Below are 17,748 nucleotides of genomic sequence, written 5' to 3' on the forward strand. Positions count from 1 at the left end.
AAAACGTAATTATGCTAAGACTGATTTTTCACTTTAAAATGTCAAAGTTTAAGAAAACATACAACTCTACGCACAAGGACTACTTTGAAAAATCTATACAGAAATGACTACAAAAACACATTTACTTGAAGAACTATGGAGATGCAAAGTTTGGTGATGAAATGATGGTAAAATCTCCCTCAGTTATTTATGCAACCATATTTTTCAGAAATATAATAATAACTGCTCCGGATGAAGATTTAAAGAGGTCTGCAGAAAGAATGGGGTGTCATCTATGACATGACACCTTGAGTTTGAAAAATCTATTTTGGTTATTGAACTACAGTAAGTGACGTGGATTTACACCCAGTAACAGAATTACGCTAATGTAATTACATCAATAGTCCCTGTAGTACAAAGAAATTACAAATTAAAATCAAAAATACCTTATTTACATAAGTATTCAGACCCTTTGCTATGAGACTCGAAATTGAGCTCAGGTGCATCCTGTTTCTATTGATCATCCTTGAAATGTTTCTACAACTTGATTGGAGTCCACCTGTGGTAAATTCAATTGATTGGACATGATTTGGAAAGGTACACACCTGTCTATTTAAGGTCCCACAGTTGACAGTGCATGTCAGAGCAAAAACCAAGCTATGAGGTCGAAGGAATTGTCCGTAGAGCTCTGAGACAGGATTGTGTCGAGGCACAGATTCGGGAAAGGGAACCAAAAAAAGTCTGCGGCATTGAAGGTCCACAAGAACACAGTGGCCTCCATCATTCTTAAATGGAAAAAGTTTGGAACCACCAAGACTCTTGGTAAATGGGGACCCCAAGAACCCAATGGTCACTCTGACAGAACCCCAGAATTCCTCTGTGGAGATGGGAGAACCTTCCAGAAGGACAACCCTCTCTGCAGTACTCCATCAATCGGGCCTTTATGGTAGAGTGGCCAGACGGAAGCCACTCCTCAGTAAAAAGCACATGGCAGCCCATTTCGAGTTTGCCAAAAACACCTAGAGGACTCTCAGACCATGAGAAACAACATGGTCTGAGAAACTCCCCAAATACAGGTGTGCCAAGCTTGTAGCGTCAAACCCAAGAAGATTCGAAGCTGTGTTTGCTGCCAAAGTTGCTTCAACAAGTACTGAGTAAAGGGTCTGAATACTTATGGAAATGTGATATTTCAGTTTTAACATTTTATGTTTGTGCTTTGTCATTATGGGTTGTTGTGTAGATTGATGAAGGGGAAAAAACAATTTAATCCATTTTAGAATACCGCAGTAACAAAACAAAATGTGGAAAAAATGAAGGGGTCTGAATACTTTCCGAATGCACTGTATATGTGTATTCTACACACTGGCTATTATTCAAATGAGCTCTGCCCCCAAACAAGACCAAATTTGGTCAGTCCTGACCAAAACTGAACCAATCATAGATTGTTTCACAAGTTTTGACATCACAGTACAGTACAGTCGAGCACAATAGAGTACAGTACATCACAATAGAGTAGAGTTCAGTACATTACCGTACAGTAAAGTAGAGTAGAGTACAGTAAAATATAGTATATTATAATTATTTAAAAAAATATATATATATTTAACCTTTATTTAACTAGACTAGTCAGTTCAAGGACAAATTCTTATTCTACAATGACGGCCTTCCCCTGCCCAAACCACCCCTAACGACGCTGGGCCAATTGTGCACCGCCCTATGGGACTCGCGATCACTGCCGGTTGTGATACAGCCCGGGATCGCACTAGGGTCTGTAGTGACTCTTCTAGCACTGAGATGCAGTGCCTTAGACCGCTGCGCCACTCGGGAGCCCTAATGTACTCTACTATACAGTGCTTCATTGTATTGTACTGTGCTGTCCAAACTTGTGTAACATAGACGTCTCTGATTGGTTCAGATTTGGTCCGGTCACCTATCATGGAAGGCTATATTATTGTCAAATTAAGGCCGGTCTGGACTGACCCAAAAAACAAAGTCTGTGGATGTTGAAATCAAGGCCAGGGCAGACTGACCAAATTTGAACTACTTTTCAACGTCCATGGACATCCGGTGTCTGTCGGTGCTCAGTGGGTGTGGATGCTGGTTACAGCAAATGGAAAGACAGGGAGCTCATGGGTAGGTGTCAGTAAGAGCAGGGAGAGGTAGCATTAACTGGAAATACGCAGAGGGAGGGATGGATTGTCCAGACTGTTATGAACTGAACATAACAGTATGCAAGTGGAAGAGAGGACAGTAGCAGGTGACCCAACTGTGGTTTGTGACTACTATGATTTCCCATTGTTGCCATTTCAATTGCAGTAATTCCGTTACTGATTTTTAGGTAATTCTGTAACTGATTTGCTAACAGAACTTTGTCATTCATAAACCAAAATTGATGCCAGAAAAAAACTATAATTGGCAGGTCTACCTTTACTTGTTACTTCTGTGAACTTTCATTATCCTCCCTCATGGGGGAGAGAAATTCAAAAATATCTTTAAGATATGTGTGTTTTTGGTAACAGAATTATAAGCCACACGGCAATGTTTTTTTAACTTATACAAGTCAAATCATTTCTCCAAAACTAAGTATTGATATTATTTGGCAGGGGTCTTTACTTCAGTATTATTGTGTTTGGGTGTATTTCTAATACCTTTTAAGACTTTTTCTGCTAGGTTTTTCTAAGACCCATTTTCCATCTGTTTGACCAGATGCTTAATTTTATACATTGAAAATTGTTGTATCTTTTTCCCCAAAACATATCAACTCTTAGCTTTCATTTGACACCCAATTGGACATGCTCCTTTGAACATCACATGTTGGTGCTCACATGGAAATTACCAGCATTACTTAGCATTGTACAATTATTTGTTAAACATGACTTCCAAACTCAATAAAAAGAGAAATGAACCTGTCTGATACCAGTCATTTGATTTAGTTTTAATATGTCAAACATATCATGATTACAGAACATTATGTGACATCCAGATGATCAGGCATCTGACTTGGAGCATGCATCAAGCATGTTTTACAGTGATGGAGTCTTAGCTCCAGCTAGTCTTAGCTGGAGAATAGATGTTTTAATTGGATGACTTGTGTTATGCACAGACAGGTTGTGGATTGCAATGGATTTAGTGACGGAAGAAGATCAGATGGACTGGATAAGCTTAGCAGTGATAGCTGATAGTTTGTCGGGAACAGCGAGTAAAGATTGTAGGTTTACTTCTCATAATATGTACATATTTTCTTCATAATGTTCATAATGTTGGATAAGGTATCCAACATTGTAGACATACCTGAACCCTATAGCACACAGACAGCTCCTATGTGTGATGTATGAACCACTCAGCACTTTCACCCGTATTTTCGAATACTACAAGCATGTAACCCTTCTAACCTTTACCATCTTCACATCATCTTGTTACTATTGATATTATAAGCTATTCGTCAAACAAATGAACATTAAAATATGTCTGTCTGCCTCCTTCCGAATGGGAATGCAGCACAGACAGGACTGTTACACAAGGTGACGCATCCTCACCCTAGGTATCCCACTTAGCAGCTTCCCACTATCCCTGTTAAGAGCCTTAGGCATGTTTCTGGAAAGAGCTGAGCAGCTAAAGCGATTACTACAGGTCACACAAGTCGAAAGTCCCGAGAATTAAGACAAAGAAGGCAGGAGAGGGAATGAGGTGAATGGGGCGGTAGGGAGGGAATGGCTAATTATATTGACCTACCAAGGAACTAAGCGGTTACACACAAATATTCAAGTACATTACTTTGACAATATGCCATTTGGAATTTATAATGCAGCAAACCTTTATTATTTAGGTCTATTAGATGTAGACACACAAGTAAAAACACAAGCAGAAACAAAAAAAAGTTAGGTGTTAAACCAAATTCCTCTGTCAGGCTACTCAATATTGGCCAAATAGATATGCACGTGCAACTAACATTTTTAAAAGACGTTAATAGTATATTTGCACAACAAATGTCAGTTATATGTGCAGATCTGATATTAAAACATTTATGAGCTCATGATTGTTCCAGAACTACAGGTAAAGAAAACTAGTGTGTCTTTGAGCATGTGTTGGCTACGTTTGAGAGAGGGGCTGTGTGATGTGCTAGGGAGGAGAGTAATTAACCAATTAACTACTTAGCCAATAAACAAATTAAGATAACAGCACGGTACGCTAATAGACTTCAAAAGGACAGTCTTATTAATTGATTTATTTGCTCAAATAGAAAGACAGTTTGTGCACAACTAGAAAAAACAACAGCATATGCAAGAGGGGGGGGGGGGGGGGCAAAATGCTTGTTGAGTAGCCTCCCCTAGTGGTCAGAAATCACACAACAGCATTATATTTTTTCTGAGATGCGATTTATTTTTGGGATGTTTTTTTAAAGATTTCATATATATTCTGTACAAAATTACTCAGTAAAATGTTTATATCCTGTTATTCAGTTTTTGCCCTTGCTCTTTAAAGGATAAATGTACCTTCTCAAGAGGTCAGTAAACCTTCTCAAGCCAAGTGCTAAACAATCAAGCCTTGATACCTTAATCAAATCAATGTATCATGTAATTAGCACAAATTAAGCCTTTACAACGTAAGTTCCAAGAATTCTGGCATGCCAGAATTAGACCTTTAATTATGGTGACGCACCTGTTAATTAGCTAATGTGTTAATTAATGAGATTGTGGGAGTGCCTGTTGAAGCACCTTCAGTAAAAGGAGAAAATAAAGGTTAAAGGCTGAGTAAGCAACCTTGTTCTGAGTGAGAGGCAACACCTAGGTAGCGAGAAACGAGGTGCGATGAACCCAACTCCCTCCTCCCTCCCTTTAAAGATCGCAGTCAACTGATAAAAAATGTTAAGAGAAAGTTTGCTGGCGGAGCGAAGCTACGAGGCGGGTTATATTTTAATAAAGGATCAAATATTGTCCTGTAGTTGTTTATGGGCGAGGGACGCCTTGGCGGAAATGGAGTCCCTAGAGAAAGCAAGAACAAGACGGTTGTCAGGAGTAGGGCAGTATTATCATAAGGAGACGTGTACTTGGAAAACGGAGAAGGAATGGAGGGAAAAAGAGAGGGAGAGGAGGTCTAAGAGAGAGGGAAGAAGAGGGTGAGCTTGAGTCAGATAAAAATGGTGGGAAAAGGGAGATGGTTTGTTAAAGAAGAATGGTAGAAAGTGTAAGCAGAGGGAGCTGAAGACAGGAGGAGAAATTGAAGTGAATGAGGATGAAGTATTGGAGGTGGTAGGTGCGCTGAAGTTATCGGAGACGGAGGTATGCACCGAGGATCAGGAAAAAGCTGAGTCTGACAGTAGGAGTGAAGTTTATGGAAAAAGTGGACCCTTGCCTTTTGGCTAATCCATTTCTGGTTTCACGATGGGTGAAAAAAGAGTTGGGCAAGGGTAGCCAGAAGTGGTCTAGTGATAATTGTTTGTGTTTCTGTTGGTCGCAGGGAGAATGCTCTCAGACTAAAACAAATGGTGGCAAGAAAAGTGAATTGTTTCATTTTCAAGAAAAGGGCATCAATGAAAGGAGTAATAACTGGGTAGCAGTAAATATAAAAGTTGACCAGCTGAGGGGAAAGATTCCCGGTGTATGTGATGCTCTTCAATTGATACGACGCAGACAGGGTGGCGAGAGTGGGGAAACAGAAGAGTCATTGCTCTTTTGAGTTTTGAAGTTGAGCCTTTGCCCAACAAAGTGAAGTTAGGATATACAGTTGAAGTCAGAGGTTTACATACACCTCAGCCAAATACATTTAAACACAGTTTTTCACAATTCCTGACATTTAATCCCAGTAAAAATTCCCTGTCTCAGGTCAGTTAGGATCTCCACTTTATTTTAAGAATGTGAAATATCAGAATAATAGAAGAGCTTTTATTTCTTTCATCACATTCCCAGTGGGTCAGAAGTTTACATACACTCAATTAGTATTTGATCAGATAGCTGATGCTTAACGTTAGTAAGGGAGATTTCAGTCTCCAACTTCAGCGATTTTTGCAATTCGTTCCAGTCATTGGCAGCAGAGAACTGGTTGGAAAAGTATCACAAGAGGTGCTGGCTTTGGGGATGACCAGTGAGGTATACAGTGCCTTGCGAAAGTATTCGGCCCCCTTGAACTTTGCGACCTTTTGCCACATTTCAGGCTTCAAACATAAAGATATAAAACTGTATTTTTTTGTGGAGAATCAACAACACAATCATGAAGTGGAACGACATTTATTGGATATTTCAAACTTTTTTAACAAATCAAAAACTGAAAAATTGGGCGTGCAAAATTATTCAGCCCCCTTAAGTTAATACTTTGTAGCGCCACCTTTTGCTGCGATTACAGCTGTAAGTCGCTTGGGGTATGTCTCTATCAGTTTTGCACATGGAGAGACTGACATTTTTTCCCATTCCTCCTTGCAAAACAGCTCGAGCTCAGTGAGGTTGGATGGAGAGCATTTGTGAACAGCAGTTTTCAGTTCTTTCCACAGATTCTCGATTGGATTCAGGTCTGGACTTTGACTTGTCCATTCTAACACCTGGATATGTTTATTTTTGAACCATTCCATTGTAGATTTTGCTTTATGTTTTGGATCATTGTCTTGTTGGAAGACAAATCTCCATCCCAGTCTCAGGTCTTTTGCAGACTCCATCAGGTTTTCTTCCAGAATGGTCCTGTATTTGGCTCCATCCATCTTCCCATCAATTTTAACCATCTTCCCTGTCCCTGCTGAAGAAAAGCAGGCCCAAACCATGATGCTGCCACCACCATTATTGACAGTGGGCATTGTGTGTTCAGGGTGATGAGCTGTGTTGCTTTTACGCCAAACATAACGTTTTGCATTGTTGCCAAAAAGTCCCATTTTGGTTTCATCTGACCAGAGCACCTTCTTCCACATGTTTGGTGTGTCTCCCAGGTGGCTTGTGGCAGACTTTAAACAACACTTTTTATGGATATCTTTAAGAAATGGCTTTCTTCTTGCCACTCTTCCATAAAGGCCAGATTTGTGCAATATACGACTGATTGTTGTCCTATGGACAGAGTCTCCCACCTCAGCTGTAGATCTCTGCAGTTCATCCAGAGTGATCATGGGCCTCTTGGCTGCATCTCTGATCAGTCTTCTCCTTGTATGAGCTGAAAGTTTAGAGGGACGGCCAGGTCTTGGTAGATTTGCAGTGGTCTGATACTCCTTCCATTTCAATATTATCGCTTGCACAGTGCTCCTTGGGATGTTTAAAGCTTGGGAAATCTTTTTGTATCCAAATCCGGCTTTAAACTTCTTCACAACAGTATCTCGGACCTGCCTGGTGTGTTCCTTGTTCTTCATGATGCTCTCTGCGCTTTTGACGGACCTCTGAGACTATCACAGTGCAGGTGCATTTATACGGAGACTTGATTACACACAGGTGGATTGTATTTATCATCATTAGTCATTTAGGTCAACATTGGATCATTCAGAGATCCTCACTGAACTTCTGGAGAGAGTTTGCTGCACTGAAAGTAAAGGGGCTGAATAATTTTGCACGCTCAATTTTTCAGTTTTTGATTTGTTAAAAAAGTTTGAAATATCCAATAAATGTCGTTCCACTTCATGATTGTGTCCCACTTGTTGTTGATTCTTCACAAAAAAAATACAGTTTTATATCTTTATGTTTGAAGCCTGAAATGTGGCAAAAGGTCGCAAAGTTCAAGGGGGCCGAATACTTTCGCAAGGCACTGTACCTGCTGGAGCGCGTGCTACGGGTGGGTGTTGCTATGGTGACCAGTGAGCTGAGATAAGGTGGAGGTTTACCTAGCAAAGACTTATAGATGACCTGGAGCCAGTGGGTCTTGCGACGAATATGTAGTGAATGCCAGCCAATGAGAGCAGTGGTGGGTAGTATATGGGGCTTTGGTGACAAAACAGGTGGCACTGTGATAGACTGCATCCAGGTTGCTGAGTAGAGTGTTGGAGGCTATTTTGTAAATGACATCGCCGAAGTCGAGGATCGGTAGGATAGTAGGTTTTACATGGGTATGTTTGGCAGCGTGATTGAAGGAGCCTTTGTTGCAAAATAGGAAGCCGATTCTAGATTTAATTTTGGATTGGAGATGCTTAGTGTGAGTCTGAAAGGAGAGTTTACAGTCTAGCCAGACACCTAGGTATTTGTAGTTGTGCACATATTCTAAGTCAGGACCATCCAGAGTAGTGATGCTAGTCGGGCAGGCTGGTGCGGGCAGTAATCGGTTGAAGAGCATGCATTTAGTTTTACTAGTGTTTAAGAGCAGTTGGAGGCCACGGAAGGAGTGTTGTATGGCATTGAAGCTGATTTGGAGGTTGGTTAACACAGTGTCCAAAGAGGTGCCAGATGTATACAGAATGGTGTCGTCTGTGTAGAGGTGGAACAAGGAATCACCAGCAGCAAGAGCGACACCGTTGATATATACAGACAAAAGAGTCGGCCCAAGAATTGAACCCTGTGGTACCCCCATAGAGACTGTCAGAGGACCGGACAACAGGCCCTCCGATTTGACACACTGAACTCTATCTGAGAAGTAGTTGGTGAACCAAATGAGGCAGTCATTTGAGATACCAAGGCTGTTGAGTCTGCCGATAAGAATACGGTGATTGACAGAGTCGAAAGCCTTGGCCAGGTCGATGAAGACGGCTGCACAGTACTGTCTTTTATCGATGGCGGTTATGATATCGTTTAGTTGTCATGTATTGTCATGTTGTGTCTTTCTGTCCTTTCCTTTCACCCTGTCTCCCTCTGCTGGTCGTACTAGGTTACCGTTTCTGTCCCTCTTTCCCCCAGCTGTTCCTTGTCTTCTCTGACTACCTCATTCACCCCTTTTCCCACCTGTTCCCTTTTTCCCTCTGATTAGGTCCTCTATATCTCTCTCTGTTTTTGTTCCTGTCCTTGTCGGATTCTTGTTTGTGTGTCTCATGCCTGAACCAGACTATCATCGTGTTTGCTGCAACCTTGTCCTGTCCTGTCGGAATCTACCTGTCCATCTGAGCCCACGTGTGTTTATCATTAAAAGAAACTCTGTTTGTTAATTCGCTTTTGGGTCCTCATTCACGCACCTGACAGAAGAATCCGACCAAGAATGGACCCAGCGACTTCGGATCCTCTCCACTCAGCCGTCGAGATCCAGGGAGCGATGCTAGGCAGACACGAGCAGGAATTGTCTGCTGCTCGACATGCCGTTGAGACCCTGGCCACCCAAGTCTCCAACCTCACAGAACAGGTTCACCATCTCCGCCTCGATCCACCGGCCACTTCCAGGGCTTTCGGATCTCCGGAGCCCAGAATCAATAACCCGCCGTGTTACTCTGGGGAGCCCACTGAATGCCGCTCGTTCCTCACCCAGTGTGATATTGTGTTTTCTCTCCAGCCCAACACTTACGCCAGGAGCACTGCTCGTGTCGCCTACGTCATATCTCTCCTTACTGGACGGGCTCGTGAGTGGGGCACGGCAATCTGGGAGGCAAGGGCTGAGTGTACTAACCAGTATCAGGACTTTAAGGAGGAGATGATACGGGTTTTTGATCGATCTGTTTTTGGGGAGGAGGCTTCCAGGGCCCTGTCTTCCCTATGTCAAGGCAATCGATCCATAACAGACTACTCTATTGAGTTTCGCACTCTTGCTGCCTCCAGTGGCTGGAACGAGCCGGCTTTGCTCGCTCGTCTTCTGGAGGGTCTCCGCGCAGAGGTAAAGGATGAGATTCTCTCCCGGGAGGTTCCTTCCAGCGTGGATTCCTTGATTGAACTCGCTATTCGCATTGAGCGACGGGTTGATCTTCGTCACCGAGCTCGTGGAAAGGAGCTCGCGCTCTCCGTTGCCCCCCTCTCCGCATCACTACCATCTTCCTCTGCCGGCTCGGGAGCTGAGCCTATGCAGCTGGGAGGTATCCGCATCTCGACTAAGGAGAGGGAACGGAGAATCACCAACCGCCTCTGTCTCTATTGCGGTTCTGCTGGTCATTTTGTCACTTCATGTCCAGTAAAAGCCAGAGCTCATCAGTAAGCGGAGGGCTACTGGTGAGCGCTACTACTCCTGTCTCTCCTTCAAGATCCTGCACTACCTTGTCGGTCCATCTACGCTGGACCGGTTCGTCAGCTTCCTGCAGTGCCTTAATAGACTCTGGGGCGGAGGGCTGTTTTATGGACGAGACCTGGGCTCGGGAACATGACATTCCTCTCAGACAGTTAAGGGAGTCCACGGCCTTGTTCGCCCTGGATGGTAGTCCTCTCCCCAGGATTCAGCGTGAGACGCTACCTTTAACCCTCACTGTTTCTGGTAATCATAGCGAAACCATTTATTTTTTAATTTTTCGTTCACCTTTAACACCTGTTGTTTTGGGCCATCCCTGGCTAGTTTGTCATAATCCTTCCATTAATTGGTCTAGTAATTCTATCCTCTCCTGGAACGTCTCTTGTCATGTGAAATGTTTAATGTCTGCTATCCCTCCTGTTTCCTCTGTCTCTTCTTCACAGGAGGAGCCTGGTGATTTGACAGGGGTGCCGGAGGAATATCACGATCTGCGCACGGTGTTCAGTCGGTCCAGGGCCACCTCTCTTCCTCCACACCAGTCGTATGATTGTAGTATTGATCTCCTTCCGGGAACCACTCCCCCCCGGGGTAGACTATACTCTCTGTCGGCTCCCGAACGTAAGGCTCTCGAGGATTATTTGTCTGTAGCTCTTGACGCCGGTACCATAGTCCCCTCCTCCTCTCCCGCCGGAGCGGGGGGTTTTTTTGTCAAGAAGAAGGACGGGTCTCTGCGCCCCTGCATAGATTATCGAGGGCTGAATGACATAACAGTGAAGAATCGTTATCCGCTTCCTCTTATGTCTTCAGCCTTCGAGATCCTGCAGGGAGCCAGGTTTTTCACTAAGTTGGACCTTCGTAACGCTTACCATCTCGTGCGCATCAGGGAGGGGGACGAGTGGAAGACGGCGTTTAACACTCCGTTAGGGCACTTTGAATACCGGGTTCTTCCTTTCGGCCTCGCTAACGCTCCAGCTGTCTTTCAGGCATTAGTCAATGATGTCCTGAGAGACATGCTGAACATCTTTGTTTTCGTTTACCTTGACGATATCCTGATTTTTTCACCGTCACTCCAGATTCATGTTCAGCACGTTCGACGTGTCCTCCAGCGCCTTTTAGAGAATTGTCTTTTTGTGAAGGCTGAGAAGTGCACTTTTCATGCCTCCTCCGTCACATTTCTCGGTTCTGTTATTTCCGCTGAAGGCATTAAGATGGATCCCGCTAAGGTCCAAGCTGTCATTGATTGGCCCGCCCCTAAGTCACGCATCGAGCTGCAGCGCTTTCTCGGCTTCGCGAACTTCTATCGTCGTTTCATCCGTAATTTCGGTCAGGTGGCAGCTCCTCTCACAGCCCTTACTTCTGTCAAGACGTGCTTTAAGTGGTCCGTTTCCGCCCAGGGAGCTTTTGATCTCCTCAAGAATCGTTTTACATCCGCTCCTATCCTTGTTACACCTGACGTCTCTAGACAGTTCGTTGTCGAGGTTGACGCGTCAGAGGTGGGCGTGGGAGCCATTCTTTCTCAGCGCTCCCTCTCTGACGACAAGGTCCACCCATGCGCGTATTTTTCTCATCGCCTGTCGCCGTCGGAACGTAACTATGATGTGGGAAACCGCGAACTGCTCGCCATCCGGTTAGCCCTAGGCGAATGGCGACAGTGGTTGGAGGGGGCGACCGTTCCTTTTGTCGTTTGGACTGACCATAGGAACCTTGAGTACATCCGTTCTGCCAAACGACTTAATGCGCGTCAGGCGCGTTGGGCGCTGTTTTTCGCTCGTTTCGAGTTCGTGATTTCTTATCGTCCGGGCTCTAAGAACACCAAGCCTGATGCTTTATCTCGTCTCTTCAGTTCTTCAGTAGCCTCCACTGACCCGAGGGGATTCTCCCTGAGGGGCGTGTTGTCGGGTTGACTGTCTGGGGAATTGAGAGGCAGGTAAAGCAAGCGCTCACTCACACTCCGTCGCCGCGCGCTTGTCCTAGGAACCTTCTTTTCGTTCCCGTTCCTACTCGTCTGGCCGTTCTTCAGTGGGCTCACTCTGCCAAGTTAGCCGGCCACCCTGGCGTTCGGGGTACGCTTGCTTCCATTCGCCAGCGTTTTTGGTGGCCCACCCGGGAGCATGACACGTGTCGTTTCGTGGCTGCTTGTTCGGTCTGCGCGCAGACTAAGTCCGGTAACTCTCCTCCTGCCGGCCGTCTCAGGCCGCTTCCCATTCCCTCTCGACCGTGGTCTCACATCGCCTTAGATTTTGTCACCGGACTGCCTTCGTCAGCGGGGAAGACTGTTATTCTTACGGTTGTCGATAGGTTCTCTAAGGCGGCTCATTTCATTCCCCTTGCTAAGCTTCCTTCTGCTAAAGAGACGGCACAAATCATCATCGAGAATGTTTTCAGAATTCATGGCCTTCCGTCAGACGTCGTTTCGGACAGAGGTCCGCAATTCACGTCTCAATTTTGGAGGGAGTTTTGCCGTTTGATTGGGGCTTCCGTCAGTCTCTCTTCCGGCTTTCACCCCCAGTCTAACGGTCAAGCAGAACGGGCCAATCAGACTATTGGTCGCATCTTACGCAGTCTTTCTTTTCGCAACCCTGCGTCTTGGTCAGAACAGCTCCCCTGGGCAGAATACGCCCACAACTCGCTTCCTTCGTCTGCGACCGGGCTATCTCCTTTTCAGAGTAGCCTCGGGTACCAGCCTCCGCTGTTCTCATCTCAGTTTGCCGAGTCCAGCGTCCCCTCCGCTCAGGCTTTTGTCCAACGTTGCGAGCGCACCTGGAAGAGGGTCAGGTCTGCACTTTGCCGTTATAGGACGCAGACTGTGAGGGCTGCTAATAAGCGTAGAACTAAGAGTCCTAGATATTGTCGCGGTCAGAGAGTTTGGCTCTCCACTCAGAACCTTCCCCTTAAGACGGCTTCTCGCAAGTTGACCCCGCGGTTCATTGGTCCGTTCCGTATTTCTCGGGTCATTAATCCTGTCGCAGTTCGACTTCTTCTTCCGCGATACCTTCGTCGCGTCCACCCGGTCTTCCATGTCTCCTGTATCAAGCCCGTTCTTCGCGCCCCCGCTCGGATTTTGGACATGCGTCCTCGGGGCCGTGGTCACCAGTACCTCGTAGATTGGGAGGGGTACGGTCCTGAGGAGAGGAGTTGGGTTCCCTCTCGGGACGTGCTGGACCGTGCGCTGATCGAGGATTTCCTCCGTTGCCGCCAGGTTTCCTCCTCGAGTGCGCCAGGAGGCGCTCGGTGAGTGGGGGGGTACTGTCATGTATTGTCATGTTGTGTCTTTCTGTCCTTTCCTTTCACCCTGTCTCCCTCTGCTGGTCGTACTAGGTTACCGTTTCTGTCCCTCTTTCCCCCAGCTGTTCCTTGTCTTCTCTGACTACCTCATTCACCCCTTTTCCCACCTGTTCCCTTTTTCCCTCTGATTAGGTCCTCTATATCTCTCTCTGTTTTTGTTCCTGTCCTTGTCGGATTCTTGTTTGTGTGTCTCATGCCTGAACCAGACTATCATCGTGTTTGCTGCAACCTTGTCCTGTCCTGTCGGAATCTACCTGTCCATCTGAGCCCACGTGTGTTTATCATTAAAATAAACTCTGTTTGTTAATTCGCTTTTGGGTCCTCATTCACGCACCTGACATTAGTACCTTGAGTGTGGCTGAGGTGCACAAGTAACCAGTTCGAAAACTGGATTGCACAGCGGAGAAGGTACGGTGGGATTCGAAATAATCAGTGATCTGTTTGTTAATTAACTTGGCTTTCGAAGATTTTAGAAAGGCAGGGCAGGATGGATATAGGTCTGTAACAGTTTGGGTCTAGTGTGTCACCCCTTTGAAGAGGGGGATGGCCGCGGCAGCTTTCCAATCTTTAGGAATCTCGGATGATATGAAAGAGAGGTTGAACAGATTGGTAATAGGGGTTGCAACAATGGCTGCGGATAATTTTAGAAAGAGAGGGTCCAGGTTGTGTAGAATTACTCATAAGCGGCATTTCTCAGAATCATGAAATTTCATTTCAACCTGTATTCATAATGGAATAATGCCTGAGTGTAAGAAGAGTTATATACAGTATAAAGTATATGCCTGTTTTTTGAGTGCTCCAACACCTGTTTACCATTGTCCTGGTTAAGCCCTATCATTAGATTCTTGTCATTTTTGTTAAGCAGCCCTCCTACTTCTTTTGTTTGCTCAAGCGTGAAGGCCTATACCTGAATTCTATACAGAATATTTGCCTCTTGAGCCAAAAAGGTCCCCTAAATGGACAAAAACATTGTAAAATAATTACATAAGTACTTAAGATGAAGGTTATATTGCAAAGGATTAAATATGCAGTCAAGCCAACACTCAAGTCAACATTTGAGGTAAATATTAGCAACAAAACTTCCATTTGTAGGAATTTGTCAAAGTAATTCAAAAATGTTTAAAGGTTACAAACAGTCAGGACAGCTGTTGTAAGCTTATTAGATAAACACCAAAGACCTGAGCTATTTTTTCATGTTACCCTATTTCAATTGTTTGTGCGATTCAGTCCTCTGTTTCTGAAGAAAGTGTTGATGGCACGTCAAAAGCATTTATGGATAAGTCCCTAAAGACCAAGACATCCAGCACAAAGCCAGAGTTAAACCAGCAGAGCGCAGATTACAAAAGGCTGAAATGCGTACCATTAGCCGGCTTAACAGCATTGGAAAGAAGATTAGCTGGCTGCAGTAACACTGAACTGCTATCTATGTAAATGGGATCATCCTTATCATCCAGGTTTTTCTGCACGGAAAGAAGATTACGTTCAGGGACTGTGTCTTATATACATGTGCAGGTGTGTGTGGTTGTATGAGAGGACTTGTGTGTTGAGGAAATTACTTGACATCTTTCATTTGAGGGTGGGGCACTGTGATATCACTCTTAAGGCCTTATAAAAGTCCACTTAGTTCCCCAACAGGACATGCGATCAACCTTCAAGCTCCTGAGGTAGACACCAGGCAATTAACGCATTTTGAATTACTTATTCTCATTTTAATGGAATAGATCTTTGTAGTTATAAGACCTTGGTAGTGGGGAAACCTTGGTAGTGGGGATTATACTAAAACAAATTGGTTATCAAATCAAATGAACACAATGAGGTCAAATGCTCGTCCCGTGGAGCTCCAGGAGGGATTCTACATCCCTATCGCGCTGGATACCAACAACATCACTTCACTCAGCCCCTTCCTGGTTCCTCAGGACCACCTGGCGGGCAGTGCTATCTTCTATGGCATGTCATTTTTCATGTTCTTCCTATTTGTTGCCGGCACTGCTATCAACGTCCTTACCATCGTGTGTACTATCCAGTTCAAGAAGCTGCGATCCCATCTCAACTACATTCTGGTGAACTTGGCAATAGCTAACCTGCTGGTGTCCATGTTTGGATCCTCCACCGCAAGCTTGTCCTTTGCCTACAGATACTTTATCATGGGATCGGTTGCATGCCAGATTGAGGGATTTACAGCTACTCTTGGCGGTAAGGAAAATATATAGACTACAAATACTACAACTATGAGCACAATTGCATCTGAACATATTTTTTATTGTCTATTAATATACAAGCTTAATATGTACAATTTGAAATGAATGTATTGGTGTCACATTTCTTTTCATTTAGTCATTTCACATCTATTTTGACAGTTTGTATGCTTCAATCCTTTGGTAAATTGATAATCTGTAGCAGTGCTTTAGCAATCCTCATAGTATAAAGGATATTCACATCTCCCTATAAACCATTCATGTATGTGTTTTAATTTTCATTGCAGGTATGGTGAGCTTATGGTCTCTCTCAGTAGTGGCGTTTGAAAGATGGTTGGTTATTTGTAAGCCAGTCGGTAACTTTCAATTCAAGAGCACACATGCAGTAATCGGCTGTGCAGTCACTTGGGTGTTTGGATTGGCTGCCAGTCTTCCCCCTCTGTTTGGCTGGAGTAGGTCAGTGTCATTTTCACTCCTATCTCTCTGTCTCTTTCTCTCTCTCTGTGTACAAACACCTCACATACGCAAGTTCCCAGACACACACACAAATCATTTTGGTTTGTACATGTGATACAACACTTGTGCAACACTGTTCCTGAATTTGAAGGTGAGGACTGTGATCCGTTCTCTTCCCCAGATACATTCCAGAAGGTCTCCAGTGCTCCTGTGGACCAGACTGGTACACCACAAACAACAAATACAACAATGAGTCCTATGTGATGTTCCTCTTCTTCTTCTGCTTCGGAGTCCCATTCAGTGTCATTGTTTTCTGCTATGCCCAGCTGCTCTTCATGATGAAGGCGGTATGTGCAAGTTACACAGAGGAAGAGATCCTTTGAATTAGTTGCTACATGATAACATGGGCATTGTTTATCACTGGGAAACAATACATAGAAAACAATGTAGTCACAGAAGTTTTTTTGGAAAGTTTATTGTCATATAGCAGCATATATTTAGTTACAATACAAGGATTAACATAAAATATAATATGGTAATCTAAGTAATTTCGAGTGGAATTAGCAAAATGTATACGAAAAAGCCTACATGAAAAAGGGTAAAGGGTTCAAAGGAAAGGTAGGAAAAGAAACATTTCAAAAACACTAACCACCATCTTAATGAATTACAATCAACCTAGCGACATTCTAAATTGAGAACATGCTTTCTTCTGCTTATTTTGGAATCTATCCATGTCATAGTGATTATTAGTGGAAGCCTTTGGGATGAGATACTGACATCAGTAGGCTGTTACAACAGCACTGGAATCATGCCCTCTTTATCTCCCCACACAGGCTGCCGCGGCACAGGCAGACTCTGCCTCCACCCAGAAGGCAGAGAAGGAGGTCACCAAGATGGTGGTGGTGATGGTGGTGGGCTTCCTAGTGTGCTGGATGCCCTATGCCTCCTTTGCTGTCTGGGTTGTACAAAACCGTGGTGCACCCTTTGATCTCCGATTGGCCACCATACCTTCCTGCTTCTCCAAGGCCTCCACAGTCTACAACCCTCTCATCTATGTCTTCATGAATAAGCTGGTATGTTTATAGTTTTTAAGTGTCAGGTTGAATGGTTACCTTAATACCGTTAAATAACTTTTCCTTATTTAGTCACATGATCGTTTTCATAAGATAATTTCCCCCATCAGTGATTGTCTTCCTCCTCACTTTCAGTTCCGCTCATGCATGATGAATTTGCTGGGATTAAAGTCCGGGGATGATGAGGAAGCATCATCAACATCCTCGGTCACTCAAGTGTCTTCTGCTGGTTAAAGAGGGCGTCTCTATTTTTATTATACTTGATAAACTGTTGCTACTGTATGATCATTTGTATATTGTAAATAATATTGAATGTGCACTAAACAGGACGTTTTGTCCTTGAAGGTGTTGTCAAAAATATGTGGTATGATAATCTTATACGAGTAGCTATAACAATTTAAATGCATTAAAGAGAGATGAGAATAAATGCACACAAAAAGTATATATTTTTTTAACTCATTTATTGGTTTGGGTGTTTGTGTCGCTATACTCACTTTACATAGAGTGCATTATGATGCATTGCTTCAACGTGGTTCAAAACAAGACAATAAAACAATGTTTAAGTGGGCAAATACACTATACATAGGTCTATAAGTTGGTAGCCAGAAAATTAGTATTACAATTTGAACAACAGTAGCAGCAACGGAAGTTCTAAATATACATCATAACATACAGTAAATACTAAAGGTGCTATCTAGAACCTTAAATGGATCTTCAGCTCTCCCCTA

At 44.0% G+C, this 17,748-nt stretch overlaps 1 protein-coding gene across 1 annotated transcript; it reads left to right on the plus strand.

The window, feature by feature from the left end:
- The first annotated feature begins 14,934 nt into the window (after positions 1-14,934).
- Positions 14,935-17,462, plus strand: opn1sw2 (opsin 1 (cone pigments), short-wave-sensitive 2). The gene is given in 5 exon segments (NM_001124322.2): positions 14,935-15,489; positions 15,779-15,947; positions 16,129-16,294; positions 16,781-17,020; positions 17,156-17,462. Coding segments are annotated over 5 exon segments (1,065 nt in total). The 5' UTR covers positions 14,935-15,098; the 3' UTR covers positions 17,255-17,462.
- Positions 17,463-17,748: the final 286 nt, after the last annotated feature.

The sequence above is a fragment of the Oncorhynchus mykiss genome, chromosome 17 (genome assembly GCF_013265735.2).
Source record: "Oncorhynchus mykiss isolate Arlee chromosome 17, USDA_OmykA_1.1, whole genome shotgun sequence".
Lineage (NCBI taxonomy): Eukaryota > Metazoa > Chordata > Actinopteri > Salmoniformes > Salmonidae > Oncorhynchus > Oncorhynchus mykiss.